Below are 25,208 nucleotides of genomic sequence, written 5' to 3' on the forward strand. Positions count from 1 at the left end.
GTACCTACAATATTACAGGCACAGTGTTAGGCACTGGAGATACATAGACCAAAAGGGAAACTGTGCCTTCCCTCAAAGAACTTACATTCTGCTAGGGAGAAAACTTATAGACATGGAAGTAAATTCAAAATCTATACAAGATAAATACAAGGTAATTGTTGGGACTGGGAGAGAGATAGGATTCAGGGATTAGAAAAGAACTCATATTTAGGAGGTAACTCTTGATTGAATCCTGAGTGAATTTTTTTATTGAATTCTGGATCCTAGAAGTAGAGGTGAAGAGGCAAGGGATTTCAGACATGGGAGACAGCCTCTGCAAAGGCTCAGAGATAGGAGATGATAATAGATGGATTTTCCTTCTTTTTCAGCACTCGAAAATGTGGAGTTGAGAAAAGTAAATGGATGGAGTTTTGGAAGAATCTGGGAAGACCTTATTTTCTAGTTCCTGTCCTTAAGGAACTTCTAGTCTAGGGAGAGACTAGTGTTCATTCTCTCTCTCTCTCTCATTCTCTGTCCTCATATTTATACATATATATATTGTGTGTGACACCAAATGACTTGCAAAAATACTTTATAGCAGTGATAACAAATAGAAATGGGGTCTACTAATAGAAATGGGGTCTACTAAGCCATACATAATGATCTCTGTGAGCTGCATTTTAACTTAATTTAAAAACAAAATGTTTTCTGTGTTGTATTTTTTTCTTAAGTATTCCTCAATTTTCAAGTATTCCTCAATTATTATTCTCAAATATTCCCCGATTACATTTTAACTTGGTTCCTATGAAGAGTATTATGGCTAGGGTGCTGAGGTTGGACATCTCTGCTAAGAGCATGGGTTCTTAACCTGGAATCTGTGAATTTGAGTTTTTCACCTAACCTTGCTTGCCGTACATCCAAGGCCATCTACATTCCTGATTCCTATCTGGCTCCTGGACCCAGATGGCTCTGGAGGAGAAAGTGAGGCTGGGGACTTAGCACAGCTCCCCTCATTCAAATCCAATTCATGTGCTTGTCATACCATCACCTCCCTAATGTCGTGGTTGTCTTTGAGAACAAAGGACAAACATCATTGATAAAAGTATTTCAATAGAATTGGTTTCTTTTCCAATTCCCTGTATTTTATTTTATGCCTTAAAAAAACACTTTTCTGAGGAGTCCATAGACTTCCCCAGACTACTGCCAAGGAAGACTAGTATACAAACAAGGTTAGGAGCTCTGTTGTAGATCACTCAGTTTCAAGAAGTTAGAATCTGAACAGGTTCTGAAGGACAAGCAGATTTATGGATACATGGAGAAGAGGGGAAAGTACCTTCTAGACTAGGGAGGATCCTAAATGAAGATAGGAATCACAAGGAATGTGGGGGAGATTATGAGAGAGCATATTGGTTCAAGCAAAGAAAACTAATGGAGCATTGTGGGAGAGAAGGCTGAGAATTTAGGATCATAGATCTAGAGTTGAAATGGACCTTAAAGGTCCTGGGTCCTGATTTTACAGATGAGGAAACTGAGGTCCAGGGAGATTAAGCAACAAAATGGGTAGGCTTTGAATACTAATCTAAGGAATTCAAGTGGTATCCTGTGGATAGTGAGGAGCTTGTATCCCTGCCAGTGGTAACTGTCTCAAGAGAATGATAGTGAGAATATATTAACTGACTGGATGAAAAATCTGTGAAAACAAAGAGATGTCAAAGAGTGAAAACATGGCACCTCAAGCTGAAAAGATGGAAATTGTGGCTGATAGGTTCCCTATTCCCATGGGGACTTTGGGGAATTTGAAAAGTTCTCTCTTGAATATCAAGCTGAGATTTCTGCTCCAGTGTTTCCTGTTGAGCTCTTTTTAGAAGTAAAGTCCCTCTACTTAATTGCGAGTCCCTCTACAGAAAAACTGACATTTTGCTAATTGATATGCACACTTCATTTACATATGAATGCTTGTAATGACAGGTTGTACACAATTAACAAAAGGAGTCCATTGCGTCTTCTTTGGTTTAATCTATTCTTTTGAGGTTGGTTTCCTCTCCATCAGTCAAGATCAAATAATAAAATGGTAGATTCTCTGTTTCCTCATTTGCAAAATGGGGTAGAGATGCCTAATAGTGACTGGATGGCTCACCTTGGAGAAAGGACAACATGAGTTAATGGAATCCAACCTCTGATTTACACTGACTGTGTGACCCAACTCTAACTCCAAATGTTGCCCATATAATACTATCTGCATTGGTACAAGAGTTTCCCCTTGAGGTTGTCTTTGTATCAATGAAATTGCAGTTTATGAAGAAAAGTAGCTAAAATATTTGTACAATAATTTCATAAAATTATTGTGAAAAATACAGTGAAAAATGAAATATGAATTATTGCTTGAATCATAGAATATCAAAAATGAAATGTATAGAATCATCAGTTTTAAAATGCTAAAAGGAACCTCATCAATTAATCAAATAGATAAGAAACTGAAGAGCAGAATTTAATGACTTAAAAGGAAAGAGCTTGTATTTGAACTCAATCTCTCTAACTCAAATCCAAAGTTATTCCTTTACAAGGGGAATCTTAATGAACACACACACATACACATATACTATACTTCAATGTAATTGATTCATTTGTAATGTTATATATTTTATTTTACACATTTAGGAACATTTTGAAAAGGGGTCCTTAGACTTCATCAGACTGACAAAAGTCAAAATACACAGAAAGGATAAGACTTTAGAGTGGTTCAAATCCTCCTCTGACTTTATTAATATTAAAAGTAAACAAGTTGAATAAGTCTCATTTAGTTTTCTGATCCTTTAGTTTCTTCATCTGCAAGATGAGGGTGCTTGACTAGATGACTTCTAAGGTCCCTTTCAATACAAATCAATGACATTGGAGGTTACCTAATCCAACACCCCTCATTTTGCAGAGGAAGAAACTTAAGGCCCAAAGAGATTTGTCTAAGGTTTCACAGGCAGTAATTGTAGAGTTGTGATATAATGTTCAATTTAGAAATAGTGTCCAGTACACTTAAGAATACATAAATTCTCTGAAAATGGATAATCCTATGTTCACTCTCCAGAAAAAAAATAAACTTAGCTGCCAACAAACAAACAATTAAATTGAATATATAAAAGAAGAGATAACATTTTGCCCCAAACCCTTAGCTGTTAGGAAGGCACATAAAAATGGTATATGAGATTCTGAATGTAATTTGAATTCTAGATGGTAGATCACTGGCAAGTTAAGTGATTTACCCAAGGTCACATAGCGATATATCTCAGAGATTGGACTTGAATCCTGGTCTTCTTTACTTCAGGTCTGATCCTCTAGCCTTTTGTTTTCAGGAGCCTTTTTAATTTTTAAAATTATTGAGGATTTTCCTCAAGAGCTTTTGCTTATGTGGGTTATATCTATTACTTATACCCTATTAGAAATTAAAATAAGGGGCGGCTAGGTGGTGCAGTGGATAGAGCACAGGCTCTGGAGTCAGGAGTACCTGAGTTCAAATCCAGCCTCAGACACTTAATAATTACCTAGCTGTGTGTGGCTTTGGGCAAGCCACTTAACCCCATTGCCTTGCAAAAAAAAAAAAAAAAAAGAAATTAAAATAAGATAAATTAGAGGTAATCACAGATTGATCCTATGACCTCTCCAGCCCCTTACTAATGTTTTTAGCATAGAATCCTCACAGTAGAATCATTTAAAGGTATAGTCAGTTTTGTGACTTATTGAATATTGCCTTTGTTGTTGTTCAGTTGTATCTAACTCATTGTGACCTCAATCTGAGTTTTCTTGACAAAGATATTTCTCCAGATCATTTTACAGATGAGAAAACTGAGAAAACAAGTTTAAGTGACTTGTTTAGGCTCACATAGTGGGTAACCATCTGAGGTCAGATTTGAACCCAGGAGGATGAGTCTTCCTGATTCTAAGGCCAGTGCTCTATTGCACCATTCAGTTGCTCACATTGAGGAATCGAACCCCAGTCTCCTGTGTGACAGAGAGGAATATTCATCACTAAACTAATGAAGATTTCCATGTCATTCTCCAAAATGTTTGCAGGATTATGTTTTATCAGTCAGAATATTTGATTAACCAGAAGTTTCCAGCCTTGCTGACTAGCAGGGAGTGTGCTGCAATGACAACGCCCTAGTTTGATATCATGCTTTTTCTCTAACAAGCTCCCATCCATTTCTAAAGCACTTATTCTCATTCTTGTCACAATGCTGTTAGGAAGTAGGTCAGCTGAAATATTGAGATCTGTTTGGCTTTCACATGTGTGCACTTAGGGAGGATTGAAAAAGATGGTCTTAGGGTGAGGGGAAAGAGCCTTTTTATGATGAGGACCACAGATTCAGGAGGCAAAGAAAGCAATCTAGAACCACACCCACCTTAAAAAAAGATTTTAATTTGTAGAGAGATGGCAATATGAAGCAATGAACACATCTTCTATGGAAGTTAATAGGAAACAAAAATTATTTGAGAAATGCAAAAGAAATGAAAGAATGTCATTTCTATATTATAGTCAGTTAAAAGATAGAGGAGAAAGGCACACACAAATGAGGATAGAATGGGAGTGACCCATGGGAAGAGGGAGAGAAAGGGATGAGAAAGAGACAGAGAGAGATAAAAGGAGATGGAGGGAGGGAGGGAGGGAGAGAGAGAGAGAGAGAGAGAGAGAGAGAATAAGGAGGAAAGGACTGGGGAAAGAAAGAGGGAAGGGGAGGGGAAAAAGAGAAAAGGAGTCAGCGAGAGAAGAGAGGGAGAAAGGAGGAAGAATAGAGAGGGTTAGGTTCTGATAGGAGTTTAACTACAACTCTGCTTGAGTTGTAAGACTAGAAATCATTGATTTCCCATTATCTTGTATTTGACATACTGGGTACCCTTGGGCAAGGTGGGGGGGCTCATTTTCTTCCTCTGAGAAAGGGGAGAGTATGACTGTGATGTCTAAGGTTGGGTCCAGCTAGGAGCCCATGACTATTAGAGCTCATCTAAGTCCTCCCTGGTCCCTCAACACCTATAAACTAGGTGTTCTCTAGACTTCTCTGAGGGAGAGCCTCACAGCAACCCTCCAGGGGTACATTATTCTCTGAGTGAGAACATAAAAACATTATCACCTCAGGGGTTCAGAGAAATTCTACTATGGTTCCATGTGTAGCCGACCATGGTTTCTCCAGTCTTCCTTATAAAACTGAAGTATCATAGACCTATTCGGAAGGCTAATTAATCCAAACCCTTCACTTTATAAATTTATAAATGAGAAAATGGAGACTTGGGAGAGTTAACAGTCTTGCCTGAGATCTCACTGACAAGCCAAATGAGGCAGGATTTGAACCCAGGTTCTTTGACTTTAGAACCAGTAATATTTCCATTGTACCATGGGGTCTACTAAGTAGTTTATCTTTCTAGTATCTGTTGGTTAGCAAATGGGGCTTTCTCAGTAACCCCCAAACTAGACTGGGTCATTGCTTTTAGAGTATGAATTGTGGCTTCTAATTTCCAGGTAGATATATATACCAATCAATAATAGACTGAGTTAGGTGGCATAGTGGAAAAGCACTGAGCTTTGAATCAGGAAGACCTGAGTTCAAACTGTGTCTCAGACTCTAACTTGCTATGTGACCCTGGACAGATCACTTAACCTCTGTCTGCCTCAGTTTCCTCAGCTGTTAAAAATAAGGAAGGTTGGATTCAATGGTTTTTTTTCAGCTCTAAATCTATGATACTATAATAGGAGATGGTAGAGAAACATGGAATAAGGTCACAAAGTTAACTCTAAAGGAGACCAGTAGAATGACCAGCAATCATTTCTTAAGCACTTACCACATCCTAGGTTTGGAGCTACCGAGACAAATATGAAATTGTTTCTGCCTTCAAGGAGAAGGCATTCTTAAGAGGGAGAGGAACTGTATTTCTACATTTAATCCATGAAATGATGTGGTAATATTGTGAGAAAAAACCCTAGCAGGTAGGGGCAGGGCAAGGGGAAGAATGGCTGGGGAAGAATCAGGGAAAAGCTTCCTACAGAACACAAGGCTTGAGCTACATTTTGAAGGAAAGAAAGAATCCTAGAGGATGGAAATGGGGAGTAAATATACCCCAGGATTGGAGGATGGCTAGTGAAAAAGGGAATGGAAGATAGAAGTGTCTGATGTCAGAAAGATCAAGGCTGACCTGATTGGACCCATCACCATAGATCTGGATGAAGGGGAGCAATGTGTTACAAGGCTGGAAGCCAGGTTGAAAAGGACAATAAAAATGAATTGGAGGTGCTAGTCTCTGACCCTCACGACAACAGAGACCCATTGGAGTTCATTGAGGAAGAGAGTGACACAGTTTGTGTCACTTGTGCTTTAGGAAAATCACTTTAGCATTTTGATGGAGGATAGATTGGGGAGGAGAAAGTCTTAGGATTGAATTACTTTAAATGTTATTATCTGGTAACTGAAAAGAGATGGAGAGTGTGAAACCCAGAGAGTTTGGGTTACTTGGCCAGAGTCATATAGAACTTAACAGAGCTAAGACTAGAAACTAGATATTTTTATTCCTAATCCAGGTCTGTGCTGCTCTGCCTATGTCTTAAGAAGCAGGACGCCCCCAATTTCGTCCCTCTCAGATAACTTCCTTTCACATATTTGCTTCTTTTTTGCCCTTTTCAGAAGTGGAGCAGATAGAAGCTATTGCCAAGTTTGATTATGTGGGACGGTCTCCCCGAGAGCTGTCCTTTAAAAAGGGGGCTTCGCTTCTCTTATACCACCGGGCCTCTGAAGACTGGTGGGAAGGCCGGCACAATGGAGTAGATGGACTCATCCCCCATCAGTACATCGTTGTGCAAGATATGTGAGTAGATTTGGGGACCACCTGGCCTGGTCCATGTGAGATGTGACTGAGGTCATCCTTTCCTCCTTAACCTACATTAGTTTGAGTCTTGTTGAGATATTCCAAGTTCTTGATCTCCAGGATTCCATTCCCCAACTTGCCCCTGATTGAGTTGGTTCCTTAAAGCATTTTCCTACTTCCAAGGCCTGGAAGCTCTTCTCCTTTCATATTAATATATTTAGATGCAAAATACTTTTTCTGGGTGTACATACACACAGCCCTCCTTTGTGTCTACCAAGGTCTGTCTCTAGACCTACCATTTCAAACTGTTGATTGATATTGTCATTCATGTCTTAAGAAAGTTCACATTGGCTCTGTCTTCTCAGAGCTGGACAGGAAAAGGGTGTCAATTGTCCCTTTTTATCTTTTTATTCTGTCACCTAGCATAGCACCCTATAAATAATGGACCCTTAAGACTCATTGTATTTAAACCTTACACATAGACATGCCAGACATTTAAGGCTTATTTGTTGGAATTTAAAAGAGGACAAAAATCCTGAGAAATACATCTCTGGCTATGCCACATATTATTCATACTGTTAGGCAATCTGGGAGACCTGTCCAAATGTAAATGCAATCCTGGGCCACACTAAACCATTGCCAGCCACTAATGCCTTAAATAAAATTAATTTCTCAGTCTCTCCCTGTAAGGTCTAAAGGGATGAGACCCAGAATAGGTAAGTTTTTGGGGGGCGGGTGTGGATGGTCTGAAGTACAGGTACTCTGTAGTGGTCTCTTCTGGGTAGCTAGCAAGCATTGGGGGGGAGCACCAGATACTTTAGAGTTGGGGAGATGCTGAAAAAGGGAAACTGTTGAGAGGGGATGGGAGGAACATTGAAGCTACACTTTGCCACCTGCATAGTTCAATTAATGAAATTCAGTAAGCACTTATTAACTAATAATAATAATAATAATAATGATGATGATGATGATGACCAATGATGATTGCAATTATAACAATAATGATAATACCTTGCCTTTATTTAGCATTTTAAGACTTGCATTTCAAGTCTCACATTTCAAGTATTAATCTCATTTTAGTGTCACAAGGAACCTGGGAAGTAACTGCTATTATGCTCATTTTACAAATAAAGAAAATGAGGCAGAGAAAGTTAAAATGATTTTTCCTAGGGTCATATAGCTAATATTTTTCTGAGTATGTATAAGTAGACTAAGGCAAGTTTTGAATTCAGGCCTTCCTGATTACAGGTCCTAAATTCTTTGTACTGTGCTAACATTTACGGTATAATGTCAGGCCCTGGAAACATAAAGATGAAAAATAGCATAGTCCTTGACTTTAAGAAGTTTAAAAACTAATGAAAAGGTGATAAGAGATAAGATTAATGTTCAAATGAGTATAATACAAGGACAGGTCCTGGTTGGAAAAATAGGAGATGGGAGAAAGATAGGAGATGAGAGCTTCCAGCTTCTTCCCTTCAATATTCTAGCCTACAAATCATTTTCTATATGACTACCCAGTTCACCAGGCAATGCCCTGTCTACAAAGGTACACTCAATTCTGTTCTGTCTCACCTTGCTCTAGCTGGGGTCTGTCTCTTCAAGGTACAAGGAAGAGAAGGCCTAAAGATAGGGAAATAAGAGTCTGGTTAATAGTAAACCGTTAAGGGCAAAGCAAAAAATAAGAGGGTGGCAGATACCTGGGCTAGCTTGGGTCCAGTTGTGGGTAGGAAGGAGACCTGAATTCCCTTCAGGGGAGCAAGATCTGCATAAATAGGATTAGGACTATTTTAGGGCAGCAGCATTTCCCCTTCCAGTTCATTGTCCTTGATCCAGGAGGCAGCTCTCCTTGACTCATGTCCATTGGTCTTCCCAGGGATGATGCATTCTCGGACAGTCTGAGCCAGAAGGCTGACAGTGAAGCCAGCAGTGGGCCCCTGTTGGATGACAAGGCCTCTTCCAAGAATGATCTCCAGTCCCCCACAGAGCACATCACTGACTATGGATTTGGGGGAGCAATGGGCCGGTAGGGACGGGCTCTTGTTTTGCTATATCTCGTGACTTCTTGCACATGAGGGAGGGAAGTTAGCAGGTGAGCACAAGTTAGGTGCTGGGCAAAGTTAGATTGGATGGGTACAGCCTGGGTTAGTTAAAGTTGGTGCAGGAATCAACTGGCATAAAACAAATGGAATGGGGAGTGGGGAGGAGGAAGGAGTTAAACAACTGGGCAACCTGGAGCCTGGATTCAAATCTCCATCATACACACCTTCTTCTTCTCTGTCTCTTCTCTGTCTTACTTCTTCCTCTGTCTCTGTCTCTGTCTCTCTGTCTCTGTCTCTCTCTGTCTCTGTCTCTCTGTCTCTCTGTCTCTCTGTCTCTCTGTCTCTCTCTCTCTCTCTCTCCTCCCCTCCTTTCCTGTCTCTTCTCTTTCCCTCTCTTCTTTCTTCCCATTTCTCTTTTTCCTTCCCACCATCAACTCCTGTCTCCTCCTGTCTTCTCTCCTCACTTTTTCTATCTCCTTCTCTGCCTGTGCCTCAGGTCTTTTGGAGGACAGGCATTGCTTAGCTTTGGCTAATGACCCTGAGGACTAAAGAATTCCTGACCACATCTAACACTCACTGCCCTGTTATGCAACCTTCTTTCTCAAGACACTCCAACAGCATTGCCCTCCCCTTCTAGCCTACCCTCCCTGTCTAAACAGCCTCTTCAAAGTCTTTTCATGGCCTTCATAGATAGCAATAGCTTAAATTTGCAGGGTGCTTTCACATTCATTATCCAATCTGATGCTCAAACCATGAGGTGGGCAAGGATTATCCACCTCTGGTGATCTGCCAAGGATCACTCAAGAGGTCAATAATATGACCACTAGAACCCAAGTTCCCCAATATTAAGCCCAGTGATTTTTCTATCACAGCATTCTATAACTAATAAGTCATTGAAATATAACACAGAATTCCCAAAATACCTGAGGAAGGAGCCAAGTGATGGACTTATCCTTCTTAGTCAACTGATTTCCTGCCCTTTTAACCATTACTTCACCAAAATCATAAATAGACAGCCACCTCCCCCCAAAGTCTGTGCCTCTTGGCCAATGAGGAATGAGTCTTCCATGAGCTCAGCCCAGATTTTTTCACAGGGACCTTGACATAATGCCATAGACTGGGTCATAAATGGCCATAAATGGTCATTTGTCCAAGGTGAATGATGCCTCTCATTTTGTGTCTGGGTATGTTCTTAGGGGACAGTGAGCCAGCAGAAGTCCCCCACTGGAGAGTATGTTTCTGGTCCAGTCAGATCTCGCTGATGCAGATTTCTTGGGAGAAGACACATGTGTCTGCATTTATTCCAAAGTCAGAATTACATAGCCCTTTTAATAGAGATGTAGTTTTGCTTATTTAAAGATGTGTTGTAACTCTGGCTGCCAACAAGGCACCAGCAATTTGAGGTCCTGCTGGTACTGCTTTAATGACTAGGGGAGAATGATTATTAGTCCATTAATTGTCTGCAGATTGTTAAGTAAATTTTTGAAAACATTGTCCTTGGAAATAGGTTAACCATTCCCCTTTTTATAAAACAAACAACACAGTTTGTCCACTTAGCAACCCCTCCCCTCATTTTTTTGCAAATAGTAAAAAGTAAGACTAAGCTGATGCTAACTCATATTATGAAAAGTTAAAAGGAAGTTTAAGTTAATGAGGTTTATTATGCTCACTTAAAGCTAATGTAAAATTCCCATGGATCAGTTTGAAAGTTATCTCCCCATGACCCCTGCCCCATGGCTCCTTTGCAGAGTACGGTTGAGATCAGATGGGGCTGCCATCCCCCGTCGCCGGAGTGGGGGTGACACACACAGCCCACCTCGGGGCCTGGGTCCAGGGATAGACACCCCACCTCGAGCAGCTGCCTGCCCCAGCAGCCCCCACAAAATCCCCCTCAACCGAGGCAGGATCGAGAGCCCAGAGAAGCGGAGGATGGCAACATTCGGAAGTGCTGGCAGCATCAACTACCCGGACAAGAAGGCCCTTTCTGATGGGCATCCACTGAGGTCGACCTGCGGCTCCACCCGGCACAGCAGCCTCGGAGACCACAAATCTTTGGAGGCTGAAGCCCTGGCAGAAGTAAGGAGATAGCAGCAGGGCTGACTGAACGGGGTCCCCCCTAAAAGGGCAGTAGGGGGAGGGAACAAGTAGAGTCATATTGCCCCTCATCAAGGACTAATATTGACTTCTTCTGGGCCACTAGTCAGGAATGTGACTTCCCTTATATTTTTCATTCTATGAGCTTTGTCTCTTGAGTGGAGTCCCCAATGTTCTAAGACAATGATCTATAAAGAATATAAATGTTCTCTGGAAAGGATAGCTAGTAGAGTCCTTATCAGCTGTTGACATTGAAGTTCTTGCTGTTCCTGCTGTTGATGATGATGATGATGATGATGATGATAATAACTAGTATTTATAAGGCAACTCTAAGGTTTGCAAAGCACTTTACATATAATATCTCATTTGATCCTCACAATGTCCCTTGGAGGTATGTACAGTCATTATCCCCATTTTATAGATGAGGAAATTGAAATTGAGAGAGGTCAAATAAATAGTAAATATCTAAGGCAGGATTTGAACTGACTCCAGGTCTTCCTGACTTCAGGACCACAGTTCCGTCCACTGTGCCACCAGTCACCTCTAGACTAATTGCTAGTTTGTCATTTGCTGGCTGGAAAATGTGGTTTAAAAAATAAGTATATCCAAAGATTAATGTAGATTTCTATTGAGGGAAATTAATGATCAATCAACAAGTATGTTATTAAACGATGCCAAGCCACTGTGCACATACAAAATGAAATATTGGATGCCTTCAGAGGATTTACATTCTGTGGGGGAGTTAACACACACATATTTGAATTTATAAACTACATCCAAAATCATACAAGGTAAATTTTGATAAATTTAGAATTTGCATCTGAGTAAGAAAACAGAAAAGGCATCATGTAGAAAGCAGTACTTACTTTGGGCTTTGAAGAAGATTTATCAGAAGTCAGGGTATCTAAGAGGCTGAGGTGAGGGAGGAGTGAATGTGCTCCAGGCAGCCTATTGGGAGATGGAGTGCGGTGTGGGAAGAGTGTCCAGAAGGCTGTTATAGAAACTCCCTTTTCTTTGCAACCAGCCTATAAAGTAGATGGTGCAAGAATTTATCTCCCTACTTTATGGCTAGGAGAAACTAAGAACTAGAGGTAAGGTTATGTGAGATGGTACTGATAGGAAGAGAAAGAACAAGGATGAAAGTCAAATCCAACACTTTTTGCCAATATACCATATTCCCCCCCCACTTTAGAAAATAGAAGGTGGCAAAATAGTTAAGAGTATTGGACTTGGCATCAGAAAGACCTGGATTTGAATCCTGCCTTTGACATTCAATTACTTAGTGATTAGTCTCCAAGACTAAGTTGTAGCCTAGTAGCTGATATGCATCAATGGAAGGAGTCTTACATTGAAAAAATGATGAGTTTATTTCCAAACAAGGAAACCCATGGTAATTCCTTCCTCACAAATCATTGTGAGACTCAAAGAAGAGAGTATGCTTTTCAAACTTTAAAGTACTCTGGAAATATTATAGCTCTTATTATTAGACTCAAAAAATTTCATAGACTCGTAGAATGTTAGAGTTTAGCAAGACTTCAAGATTTTCGCTTAGTCTCCTCATTTTACAAATGAGAAAACTGAAACTCAGAGAGAGGATATAACTTGCCTGAGCTCCTACCACTAAGGGTGACAGAGTGTGTACTCCAAACCATAGCTTGACTCAAGAGCTGGATGTCATAGGCTATGTGAGCTTTATTATAACATGGCACTCTGTTGTCTAGGGAACCCATTAGCCTTGTCCTGCAATGTGAAAGGGAAAAAAAATTCAAGTATCAATTTGATTCCTCTCTGAATTATGGAGAAAGGGAAAACATGAGCCTAGAATGCAAAATCCACCCCAAATGGACACATTTTTTTGTGAACTAGTACATTAGCGGGGGGATGAAGGGGGGGAGGCAGTGCACTATGATCATTTTTCAATGAGTGGGTAATTGTGAAGGGAAGCCAAGGCATGAACAGTCTAGAATAACAGATAATTTCTCCCTACTGCAAAAAATAATAAATCCTATCATTGACTTGGCTTTGGTATAGGCATTTACATTTCTATTTGACTGTAGTAACTATTGCTGGTATTTTGAAAACTTGGAACACTTCAATCTAAATAATGAAGCCCTGATGTAAAGTCTTCTGTAGGATATGGAGAGCTGTTGGCTTACCCATCCACTTTATTCCTCTCCCCACCTCCTCTATGCACCCTCATTCTGGGAAAAGACAACATCACCTCTGACGAATGCATGGCACAAGCTTCAGCCAAGCTGCTCTTTCTTTTAAGCTTTCTGTCTTTCTGGCTCACACCTTCCTTGGGGGAGAGTGAGGGTGGTAATGACATTTTTTAAAAGTTTTATCTTTCAGCCAACCTAATGGCCTAGAATAAGCAAAGGAAACAGTGGTGTCAGCAGATGAATTAATTAAACAGAGTGTCTAACGAGGTTGAAAAAAATGTTGGAAACAAGATTTATCACAGATAAACTGAAAATTGGATAGGAGCATGGCTGTCCTAGATGGCCATCTCTTGAATCTGTCAGTAAGCATTATTTAAATACCACTATTTCTATACTAGACAGCAGAGATGTAAAGAAAGGCAAAAGTTAATTCTTGAATTCAAGGAGCTCACCATCTAATGGTGGAGATATGCAAAAACCTATGTAAAAATGGTATATGTAGGATAGAGTGGAAAAATCAACAGAGGGAATGTTCTAGAGAATTTCTTGTAGAAGACAGGATTTTAGCTGAGACTTGTAGGAAATCAAGGCAGCCCAGAGGTAGGGATAAGGAAGGAGAGCATTCCATACATAGGAGACAGACAATGAAAATGCCAGAAGTCAAGAGATGGAGGACCTTGTTTGTGGAACAGAAAAGAGGCCAGTGTCATTGGATTGAAAATCACATGGTAGAGTAATGAATATGAAGACCAGGAAGGTAGGAAGGGACCAGATTATGAAAGACTTATTATTATTACGTAAGGGGCAGGGTGCAATTAAAATAAGATCAGACTTATGCTTTAGGAAGATCAATATAGCAACTGAGTAAAGGATGGGATGGAGTCAGGAGAGATGAGGCAGGCAGACCCACTAGAAGGATATTTAGAATAGTCCAGGTGTGAGGTGATAAGGATCCATACTATGCCAGTGGTAGTGCCAGAGAGGAGAAGAAGGTGCACATAGGAAATGTTACGAAGGTAAAATTGACAGGGCTGGCCAACAGATTGAATCTGAGGAGTAAGAGGAAGTGAAGAGTTAAGGATGAATCCAAGACTTGGAATCTGGGTGACTGAGAGGATAGAAATAGGTAAATTAGAAAGTGAGGAGGATTTTGTAGAAAAGAAAATTAGTTTAGTTCTGAACATGTTGAATTTAATGGGACATCTAGTTTAAAATGTCTGCTGGACAGTTGGAGATACAAGACTAGATGTTAGGAAAGAGATCAGGTCTAGATAATTAGATTTGAGAATTAACAGTATAGAGATGATAATTGAATCCAGGAAAGCCGATGAAATCACCAAACAAAATAATATAGAGGGTGAGGAGAAGAAGAACAGGACAGAACCTTGGAGGATATCCATGGTAAGTGGATATGAACTGGATGAAGAGCATCAGCAATGGAGAATGAGAAGGAGCAGTCTGATAGGTAGGAGGAGAACAGACAAATGTCGTGAAAATCTAGAGAGCAGAGAGAATCAAGAAGAAGTAGGTGATCTACAACGTCAAAGACTTCAGAGTGGTCAAGGAAGATAAGTATTAAGAAAAGGCCATTACGGGGCGGCTAGGTGGCACAGTGGATAGAGCACCGGCCCTGGAGTCAGGAGTACCTGAATTCAAATCCAGCCTCAGACAGTCAATAATTACCTAGCTGTGTGGCCTTGGGTGAGCCACTTAACCCCAAAACCCTAAAAAAGAAAAAAAGAAAAGGCCATTCGATTTGGCAATTATGAGATTCTTGGTAACTTCGGAGAGAAGTTTCAGTTGAATGATGAGATCGGGAGTCAGATAGTAGAGAATTCGAGGAAAGAAGTTAGAGATATCTAACCATCTCAAAGAGTTTAGCCACAAAAGGGAGGAAAGACATTAGATGATAATTAGTAGGAATAGATCGATCAAGTGATGGATTTTTCGAGGATAGAGGAGACATAGGCTTATTTGTAGGCATTGGAAAACATACAATAGACATGGAGAGACTGGATAATAGTGAAAGAGCAGGAATGATAGAAGGAGCAATCAGCTGGAAAAGACAAGATGGAGTGGAATCATTTCTGCATGAAGAAGGGCTTGCCCTGGCATGGACAAGGGCCACCTCTTCAAGTGAAACAGGGATAAAGGAGGAGAGAGGCAGAAGGCATTTGAGTGATATGAGATGAGGAAGAAGGAATGTGTTACCTAAGTTTCTCCCAAGGTTTATGCCTTTCCTTAAATGCAGATTTTTTTTAAAAGAAGGAATAGCATTGAGCCTTTGCCAACTATTAACATTTTAGTTCTAGTTAATTTGTTAAATTAGCACTAGCCATCTACCAAGGTCTTGAAAACATGGGACACCAGACAGGTAAGTTTTGCTTCAGATAATTGGGTGAGGAAGGTTTGGAGGTGGGAACCTTTCATGGGGAGGGGAGACACTGGTGTGTTCTCACAGTGGGGATTGTGGGTATCCATAGAAAACAATGCCAACAGCTGGCATCTATTGAAGAGTGTGTAGGGGCAAGGAGGAGGAAAACCAAAAAAAAAAAAAAAAGGAACAGGATATAAAAAAGAGAATGGAAGGTCTTTACTTACTGAACTTAACTTACTGAAAATTTTTTCAAGATGGATTAAGAATTATATAATCTCAGATTTGAAAGGAATACCACATTTCTTAAGCACTTACAATATGCTATGAACTAGAAATACAAATGCAAGGAAAAAGACAGATCCTATCATCTAGAATCTTACATTCTAGTGGGGAAAGATAACATTGGAAGGAACTGGAAAAAAGAAGAGGGGGAAGCAAAGGTACCTGGGCAGCAACATGGTAGAGAAAGTCCAGGTAGTCAAGAGTGGGGCCTAGAGAGACATGGATAGCCTGGGCATTTTCCCTAGAAGGGAGAAGGTCCATTCAAGTAGAAGACGGGGGTCCTTGGGTCATTAAGTTTTTCCAGTAGGCGAAGTCCAGGTTCCAGGAAGTCAAATGTTTAATTGAGGTTCCAGTCCCAGTTATTTTCTTTAGACAAGAATGGAAAGGAAACCAAGGAATATCTGAAGGGTTGCTATTTGGATGCAACTTTCTAAGACCCTCAAGTTTCAGGGAAGATGTTGACCTGCATTAGGAGAGTGAGTTTCTTTTCCTGTGAGTTGTCCATATCAGTGAAATTTCTGGATCAGTCCCTATTTCTGATCTGTCATGTGAAGAGTAGACTAATTTTGTGTAGCTCCAGAGGGCAGGCCTGGGAGCTCTGTAGAGACACCAATTGTAGCTCAACATACCTAATGACAGTGAGAGGTGTCCCACAATGGAGAGTCACTGCCTTGCCAAGGAGTGAAGTTCCCTGTCTCCAGAGGGATCATACATGCAGATCTAGAAAGGACCAAGGCTGGAAGACCCCTTGCCAATTATGTTGTAGAGGAATTCCAATGCTTTAAGACAGGTTGATTCTAGATAGCCTCCAAGGTCCTCTCCAGTTCTGGGTCAGAGATCTTAGGAACCAAAGTTGTGAACCTGGATAAGAGGGTTTGGGTTTCAGAACTTGTAGTCTCACATTGGGAATCATCCCTTATGTTGTCTAGAGTCTAGACATTTTAATTTTTCAAAGCACTTTAATCTCCAAAGTACCCTTATAAGGGAGATAGTGGGATGGGAGGAAGAGCGGAGAGGAAGATTATTCACCCTATTATACATATGAAAAATCTGAGGCCCAGAGAGGTTAGGTCACTGCCCAGGGCCACACAGCTTGGTCAGTTGCAGTACCAGGATAGGAATTTGAGGTTCCTGATCTTAGTCCTGTGCCCCATTTCACTATTCCAGCATTGCCTCTTTCATAGAATAGGGGATGCTTATGGGTTTGTTTTCTTTCCCCCATATAGGACATCGAGAAGACCATGAGCACGGCCCTCCATGAGCTTCGAGAGCTTGAAAGACAAAACACGGTCAAGCAGGCTCCAGATGTGGTCCTGGACACTCTAGAGCCCATGAAGAACCCACCCCTGGGCTCCATCAGCTCAGAACCCGCCAGCCCCCTGCACACGATCGTCATCCGAGACCCAGATGCCGCCATGCGCCGTAGCAGCAGCTCCACCACGGAGATGATGACGACGTTCAAACCTGCGCTGTCTGCCCGGCTGGCAGGTGCCCAGCTTCGCCCCCCACCCATGAGGCCCATTCGCCCCGTGGTGCAGCACCGATCTAGCAGCAGTAGCAGCTCGGGGATGGGCAGCCCTGCGGTGACCCCCACCGAAAAGATGTTCCCCAATAGCTCCTCTGACAAGTCAGGGACCATGTAGGGCCACAACCCAACCCAATAGCGTCCAATGAAGGAAACCCCAGTCGTTGCTGTTGTTGGCCACTTCTTTCCAGGGCAAACCCCAGGGTGCGGATGTCTTTTGGTATTAGGAAAAGAAAAGTGGTCCAAAGACAACCTAACCAGGAAAGATGTGTGTAGCATTGAGTTGATGGTTTTGGTTGCCACCTGTATTTATCTATCTACAGAAATGGATAGACATAGAGTGTGTGTATATATATGCATAGGATATGTACATACACCGAAGTGATCTGAACAGAAACTTTTCATAAGATTTCAGCAAAGTGTAAAAAGGCTTATTCTGCTTATTGTCACTGAAAATTATTCTATATATATATATATATAGATATGTGTCTGTGGGTGTGTACATATATACATATTTATGCATCTATATACATATACTATCTATGGAAACACACATACCAAGTGTATAAAGTATCATGTTCCTTTTTATGAAAATTAGATTTACCTCAGATCTGTGCCACTAAACATCTCCCATAGTGTGGTTTGGTTGGATTTGTGGGGCTTCTCTGGGAGATTTTGGGGGCATACACAGCAACTGTGCATGAAGCAATAGAGCACTGACCTTGGAGATTTCCCTTCCATGACAATGGGTGTCTCAAGAGACTGGTGTGACTTCTAGAACCATCTACTCAGAAAGGAGATGGCAACACCACTGGTAAATAGGCTTTCCTCAGTGGCTGGGGAATCTTTCATGTAGAGCCTTGAAAGACTTCTGGTAACCTACAAGAGGGATGAGGGTCAGCCATCTGCCATTATGGCATACTAAGAATGGAAGACAAGAACGTGCCACCCCACCCCACCCCCGACCACCAAACCCTTGTATTTGTGTGTAGAAAAGGGGAATATAAGTACCTAAGCCAAAACGTAGCACAGTGTTGTGTGTGTTTAAAAAGAAAAAAGAAAAAAAAAAAGAGAATAAAGTGGTGTTGAATACTTCCAGACCCAACAGAGCAGTAGTAATAAACCGATAGATATAACTATAGTGGTTTAACTTAGACTGTTTGGGAAATCCTTAATTTGCCTTTTTCTCTTTTTTACTAATTATCACCGTGTCAAATTGGGACTAAACAGGCAAGGAGGCTTTGGTTTCCATTGGTTTATTTCAAGTTGCACAGTTATTCCCGAGAGTCTAACTTGGGTTGGGGTCCTCCCTCTTGCATGAAACGCATGAGCCATATTTGACCAGATCAGACAGGAGCCAGTCTGATGGGGTAAGAGTTTGCACTTTCTGTACTGTATAATACAGCTGGTGGAATTTATGCAAATGAATTGCTTTCTGTTTCCTCCCTTTGGGGAGGGGGAAAACGTGCTGATGGAGCTGGGATGCATGATTTCTTAGTGTATGATGATCGAGTCTTCTCTCTCCTGACTGGGTTCAGGATGCTCTGTGTTTCTCTTAGTTCATTTTATTTTTCTCTTCGGGTCTCTTGCATCCATTTCCCCAGGGATGTGCCAAAAGCCACAGGGTATTGGGAATACAGGTGAATCTGAGCCCCCTTCCTACTTAGATCTTGAATATCCATCCATCTGCTCACCTTGTCCAGGTCTTAATACACCCCTCCTTCCTTAGGTCTCTAAGTATTTCCATGTACTGATGAGCCAGGGAAGTTCTGCTCAAACACCAACTGGGCAGCACCCTTGGAAACCTGTTGTTATTAGGGGGTGGGTGGTGGTGGAATTTTCTTGCCAGCCTCTCCAGGAGCCAGTTGTCATCTTGCATCAATAATAGGGTACGCTACTCACAGGGCTCACTAGATGCATCAGAGAGAGCCTTTGCCTCAGTCCTTCTGGCCTCCCAGGAACATCTCCTAGGATCCTTGGAATTCTCCAATTAGGGATTCATTCCTTTTGATTAAGCATTGACCTGTGCCCTTTGGAAAATATAACAGTATCCCCTCCCCATATGAAGCATGTCACATAAAGTCCTCAGGTCTTAGTGTTAACGAATGGGACATTTTCCTGACGGACAGCAAGAGCCAGGGCTCATGAGATTATCTGGGACCTGGAAAGAGAAATGGTTCTAAGAGCTGTAGAAAAGGGAAAAGTGGATATGTGGGAAGGGGAACCAAAGACAAGTTTCACATCCATCACAATTTTGCCTAAGACCACTCCTGGTTTTATCTTAATTATAAAAGGAAGGACAAGATCACCTGGCTCCATCCCTTGCTTGACCATTATGGCCATTTTTGGGTAATGAAGTTATAAGTGACCTTGTCCAAGGTCACATAGCTACTTAACAGTAGAGCCAGGGCTAAAAATGGAGGTCACTTACCTCCTAAATTCTGTTCTCTCTGTCTATTATATGGAACAATCCCTGGAATAAGTATCCTAGTATTCTCTTAAAAAAAAAACTTCCTATAAGAGAGAATTGCCCATTATGGAAAAAAAATAGAGAGACTGGTAAATTTTGCTTATTTGCCAGCCTGTTGTATCACCTTTTAGGAACTAAAGACTTCTTCCCATCTGCCCAGAAGTCACAAGTCCGAATTCAGTATTCCCATACCATCAAGATAGTTCCAAAATGAAAAATTCCACCAATCAACCAGAATGAATTTCCCCACCCTCCAAATTTTGCCAGTTATATTTTTTCACATTGAATTTACCCTTGCCTTGGGCTCTGGTATAGATAAAGCCTTAGTAATTTCCTTTTCAGTACCCTGTTTTCTTCCTATGGAATTATTTCACATTTTCTCACTCAGAAAAGGCCACCCTCTTGGGTAGAAGTATCATATGGACATTTCCATTAAGGTAAATGTTGACCTGCCGGGCAGAAGCAAATGGAAGATGAATTCATCATGACCTTTTGCTCTCACTTTCTCAACAACCAGGACCCATGCATGTTTCACAACGCGTATTTTCCCGACCCTTGCCTGTTCTGGTCTGATCGATATTGTTGTATTCGTTGAAATGCTAGAAGAGTAACTATTGAAATGTAAACTGTATAAAAAAAGGCTAAACATTAATGGTAGCCAGTGCCACTCACCAAATCTTTGCACTTAGTAGATAGATCAATATAAAAACAAAACAACCCTCCCCCCACAAACCTAATCTTTCACTGTACAGTGTGTGTGTGGGGGGAAATGTAGTCATTAGTTAATAGTCCTCAGTATAATCAATTTTAAAAGGGGAAGTGGTGTTTACACACTTGTTCATAAGCGTTGTTGAAAACTGTGATGATCTCAACTAGTTCTCTGGATTTCTGGAGTTGTTTGTTCTGTTCGTTTCCCCTTAGATGAATTCTTGAGGCCAAAGCCTTTTGTCTTTCTGGGGGGGCAGGTGCTCAGTCTGTTCTAAAGTTGAACCAGTGAGACATTCATTTAAAACTGACCAAAGATATAATTTCTGGTCCAGTTTCCCATGTTGTCCTGGAGAAAGGACCATCATTTGCCAATCTTTCTTGGGGACTTGAGATCAAATTGTGCTTCCCACCCCAACCCCTTCTTTTTTCTTTTTTTTTTCCTCTTTAGTAACTGTGGGTCTCTATAAAATTCTTGCCTTTTCTTGTTTTCAGTGCGAATGTTTTTTCACCTTTAAGCGCCTTTAGAAAATCCCAGAATACAAGATTGGCATGAATCCTGAGCATGGGAAGTGAATGCCGCCCGAATTTTTTTCCCCTTTCATTGAGCTAAATTCTCAAGGGAGGAGGGGACCTTTTAATCAAGAAATGGAACAGTAAGAGTTGGGGGGAAAGATGAGGCATTTTTCTGACATCATGGCTTAAAAGATGATGAAATAGAAAGTGTTCAGAGGAGGCTAACCGAGATGGCAAAGGATTTTGAGTCCTTGCCATATGAAGACTGGTTGAAGGAACTAGGGACTAAATAATCTGGAGAAGAGAAAACTTGGAGTGGGGATGGGTGCAGGGGAGGAGAATGACATAATCATATCTGTTTTGAAATATTTGAGGATAGTTATGTGAAAGATTGACTTTTTTCTGTCTCAGAGAGTAGAACTAAGAACATTGGGTAGAAATGGCAGAAAAACACATTCAGACTTCCTAAAAGCAAAAACTTTGAACAATGAACATTGCCTCAAAGTACCTATTGGACAAGTTATAAGAGGGAGTTCTTTTTCAGCTTGGGGATGGCTTACAAGGGTCTGAGGTCCCTTCCCTCTCTGAAATAATTGGATCCTTTAGGAAGTGAGGGAGCAATTTGATAAATATCTCCAAAATATTTTTCTCATAGTGCATAACCTAAAGAGGAACATGGGCTGCCAGAAGGATGATAACTGGAACTCTGCTATTTGAGCTATTTGGACCAGCTGCTTGACTGGTTTTGTTGCGTTGCCTTGTTGGGTTTTCTTATGTTTTTAAGCATGAATGTGGAGGCCTTCTTACTACTTGGTGGTATGTTGGCACTTAAAGTGTAGAACCTGGCCAAAGGACAGACCCCAAGGACAAATGTCACAGTCTTCCCCTTCCCCACCCCCAATCTTTTGCTTCCTCATTTCCCCACTTATTTACCTTTCTCCCCCAACAAGGAACAATAATTTACTTAGCACTTTAAGGTTCATAAAGCGCTTCCCTCATAACAACCCCATGAGGTAGGTGGTGCAAGTATTTTTCTCTTTTTATAGATGAGGAAACATCTGTTTAAATGGGGAGGTGACTTGCCTGGTGTTCCACAGCTGTTAAGTGTCAGAGTTCACGCCTCCCAGGCCAAGGCTCCTTCTGCTCTCTTAGGTTGCCTCACAATTAGTCCCTGAGAAACCCAGAAGGGCCCTAGATCTATAAAGGTTGGTATGGATGGGGGAAAGGGAAGGGGAGGGGGTTGATGATGAGTTGAGTTTCTGCTGTGCAGAGAAAATTCAGACACCCTAAGCCTGGATTCAGATGGAAGCATCTATTTCTCCTGGATTATTTGGAATTTTCCAATTTCAGGGCAACCAGTGGAATTCCTACCTGTGCCAAGGCTTCACCCAGGTTGAGGGGAGGGAGGAATGAATGGCATTCCTGTAACAACTGAGACTTGCTGGTTTCCCCTCTTACAGGCTTCCTGAGGTTGCTCTTTCCAGAAATAGGCAGCCCACTCTTTGGTGCTGGCTTGGCAATTCTTGCCAACCCCCCCTCCACACATTAATTGATTCCTCTTTTCCTTTGATCTCTTCCATGCCAGCCATATCCAGTGTGACTGTTCTCTGTAACCAGAATATTAGTGCACTTTTCCTTTCTTAGACTGAAAGTATATCCTGGATAGAGATTTTTGTACATTTTGAACTCTATTATCTCCTAGCAGTGTGACAGTTTACATGGTTTGACAGTAGAGACAATTTTGATCACTTTCCAGTGGCTGGCATTTCTTGTCTCCCCTCCATCCCCTTCACCTGTTCCCACCCAAACCCCATCTCACTGTATACAAACCAATCTAAGCAACCCGGGGAAACTGTGCCCTCCCCTCCCCATTTCGATGATCATCATTGTTCCTCTGGATATTGTTTCTGTATGATACAACCAAATGTCCTTCACTTAGACTGTCTGTTTGGATCCTCTGTCCCTCCCACATACTGATGGTGCCCAAGCCGCTGGTTTGACGTGGAGCCGTCCTGTGAAATAAAACAGCATAACTTTCTCAAACTGGCTGCTGATGCTTTCTGCCATTGTCTAAATAGGCATTGCTTGGGGTGGTGGGCTGCCTGGAGGGGAGCTTTGCTTCCCAAGGGTGGGAGAGAAATGGGAACAAGAAGAAGGGAGATGTTTTTGCTATTACTGGCTTTGGTCTTGAGTAGTCTTGCTTAATGGACCAGCCCACTGATCATTTATTAATGGCCTATCCTTGTCGGGTATATGCATGTTGAGTGTGCTAAGTACTAGAGATACAAAGACAAAAGACAATCCTTTCTCTAGAGAAGTACTTGCTCTACAGGGGAAATCTAGGAAAAAAATATTCAAGACATATGCAAAACATCATTTGGGGGACACAGGAAATTTGGGGAAGGAAAGCGCTCTTGAATTGAACCATGGGGACAGCTAGTTTCCTCCTAGAGGAAGAAGTGAAGGAGAGCATTTCAAGCTTGGAGGAGGGGGGCCACCTATACAAAGTGGCTTAAAAGAAGAGCTACTGAAGAGTTTTGAATGGGAAGATGATGTCAAATTGGTATTTTGGGAATGATCAGTTTGGCATCCCTGGGTGAATCATTATCAGTATCAATCTTGAATTGATCCAATCCCCTACCATCATGAAATGTTAGTGGCTAGCAAGTAGTTAGCTTTTGGGCATCCGGGGATTTATGTTGACTGACTGTGGGTTAGCAATGAAAACTGCAGTTAGAACTTAGGTTGAACTTCTAGACCATTCCGGGGATAACAGCCTTCTAGCAAAGGCCAAACAAATGGAATCCAGGACAAAACAACAACACATCTTTGTTGGATGTATGTATGGTCATAGACAAGAGACCCACTTTGCCAGTGATCACTGTCATTTCCTTTTCATCAATGGGTTTTAAGTTGGGGCTTAGGAGGGATGATCCAATAGGGAATCACCAGAAGGAAACAGGCCATCAGATTCAATCCTCTCGTTTTATGTTGATACCCTGAGGTGCTGAGGATGAACACAAAAAAAGAGAGATAGAGACAGATACAGAAACAGCAAGACTAGTTGACTAAGGTTACACAGAAAATAGACTCAGATCATTTATTATCATCTATTTTTCAATGACAATAATTCCCTGAAGAATCACTTCTGGGGGCTGTTCTAGTCACTGGTATGCTCAAGGCTTGACTGTGTATTTAGCCTTTGATTGGACTGACCCAGAATTCCTGTGGGTGGATTCTAGGATCATAAGCTAAAATCTGGGAGGGAATATAGAGATCTCTTAGTCTATCTAACTGCTTCATTTGACAAATGAGAAAACTGGGACTCAGAGAAGTTAAAGGACTCGCCCAAGGTCATACAGGTAGTAAGTTGATGACCTCTGACTCCAAACCTGGGACAGAACCTCCACTGAGCTGCTGTTTGATCAAGGACACCACCCCCACCCCAATCAGAGTCCTGGGGACTCAGATGGTTGGAGGCATCCTTGAAGAGAGGATGCAGACCCAATGTAAGACCCTGCTAGAATTAATCTACCAAAGCCAAAGTCTAAGCAAAGAACTGGGGTTTCAACTTTTAAATTAAAAGGCAAAAGAGTAGAAGCATGGGATTGCTACCTAGGGTCCCTCCAGCCCAGTGTTTTGTTGTTTTGTTTTGTTTTATTTCACAAAAAAAGACTTCTAAGGGTGGGCTTAGTGTGGGATCAGAGGCTATTCTTCCTAACAGCCTCTTTAAAGGTTGTCCTCACTCCTCTTAGGAGTTGGTTATAGTTCTGTTTTTATAAATATGTCCAAAGCCTAACCTTTAAAAGTCTAATTTTTTTTTGTTCCAACTTATGATTTCACTAGTAGGGAAGAATGAGGAAGAACCTCTCTCTATCTAGGTAGTCTGGAAGTCTTTCTAAAAACTTAAAATTTTGGAAAAGTTGCCTGAGATCACAAACCCAGGTCTTACTCACCTCCAACAGGCTCTTTCTATCCATTTTGCCACATTGCCTCAATATTTTAAGGACCAACAATTTCACTGATTTCACAAGACTCCTTTAAGAAACATAGAAATGGGGCAGCTAGGTGGTGTAGTGGATAGAGCACCAGCCCTAGAGTCAGGAGTACCTGGGTTCAAATCTGATCTCAGACACTTAATAATTACCTAGCTGTGTGGCCTTGGGCAAGCCACTTAACCCCATTTGCCTTGCAAAAAAACATAAAAAAACAAAAGCAT

At 41.4% G+C, this 25,208-nt stretch overlaps 1 protein-coding gene across 3 annotated transcripts in view; it reads left to right on the forward strand.

Annotated features, from left to right (window-relative positions):
• SRGAP3 (SLIT-ROBO Rho GTPase activating protein 3) overlaps nucleotides 1-24,547 on the forward strand; it is a 268,236-nt gene extending 243,689 nt beyond the window's left edge. For 2 of the 3 annotated variants that reach the window (XM_074198657.1, XM_074198655.1), the window contains 4 exons: nucleotides 6,639-6,819; nucleotides 8,693-8,842; nucleotides 10,607-10,934; nucleotides 17,000-24,547. In XM_074198657.1, the coding sequence (XP_074054758.1) occupies nucleotides 6,639-6,819; nucleotides 8,693-8,842; nucleotides 10,607-10,934; nucleotides 17,000-17,416 (1,076 nt within the window). In that variant the 3' untranslated portion in view covers nucleotides 17,417-24,547. The remainder of the gene's footprint in view (nucleotides 1-6,638; nucleotides 6,820-8,692; nucleotides 8,843-10,606; nucleotides 10,935-16,999) is intronic. The other variant, XM_074198656.1, reaches the window with a different exon arrangement.
• The last annotated feature ends 661 nt before the right edge of the window (nucleotides 24,548-25,208 follow it).

This window comes from Macrotis lagotis, chromosome 8 (assembly GCF_037893015.1).
Source record: "Macrotis lagotis isolate mMagLag1 chromosome 8, bilby.v1.9.chrom.fasta, whole genome shotgun sequence".
Classification (NCBI taxonomy): Eukaryota; Metazoa; Chordata; class Mammalia; order Peramelemorphia; family Peramelidae; genus Macrotis; species Macrotis lagotis.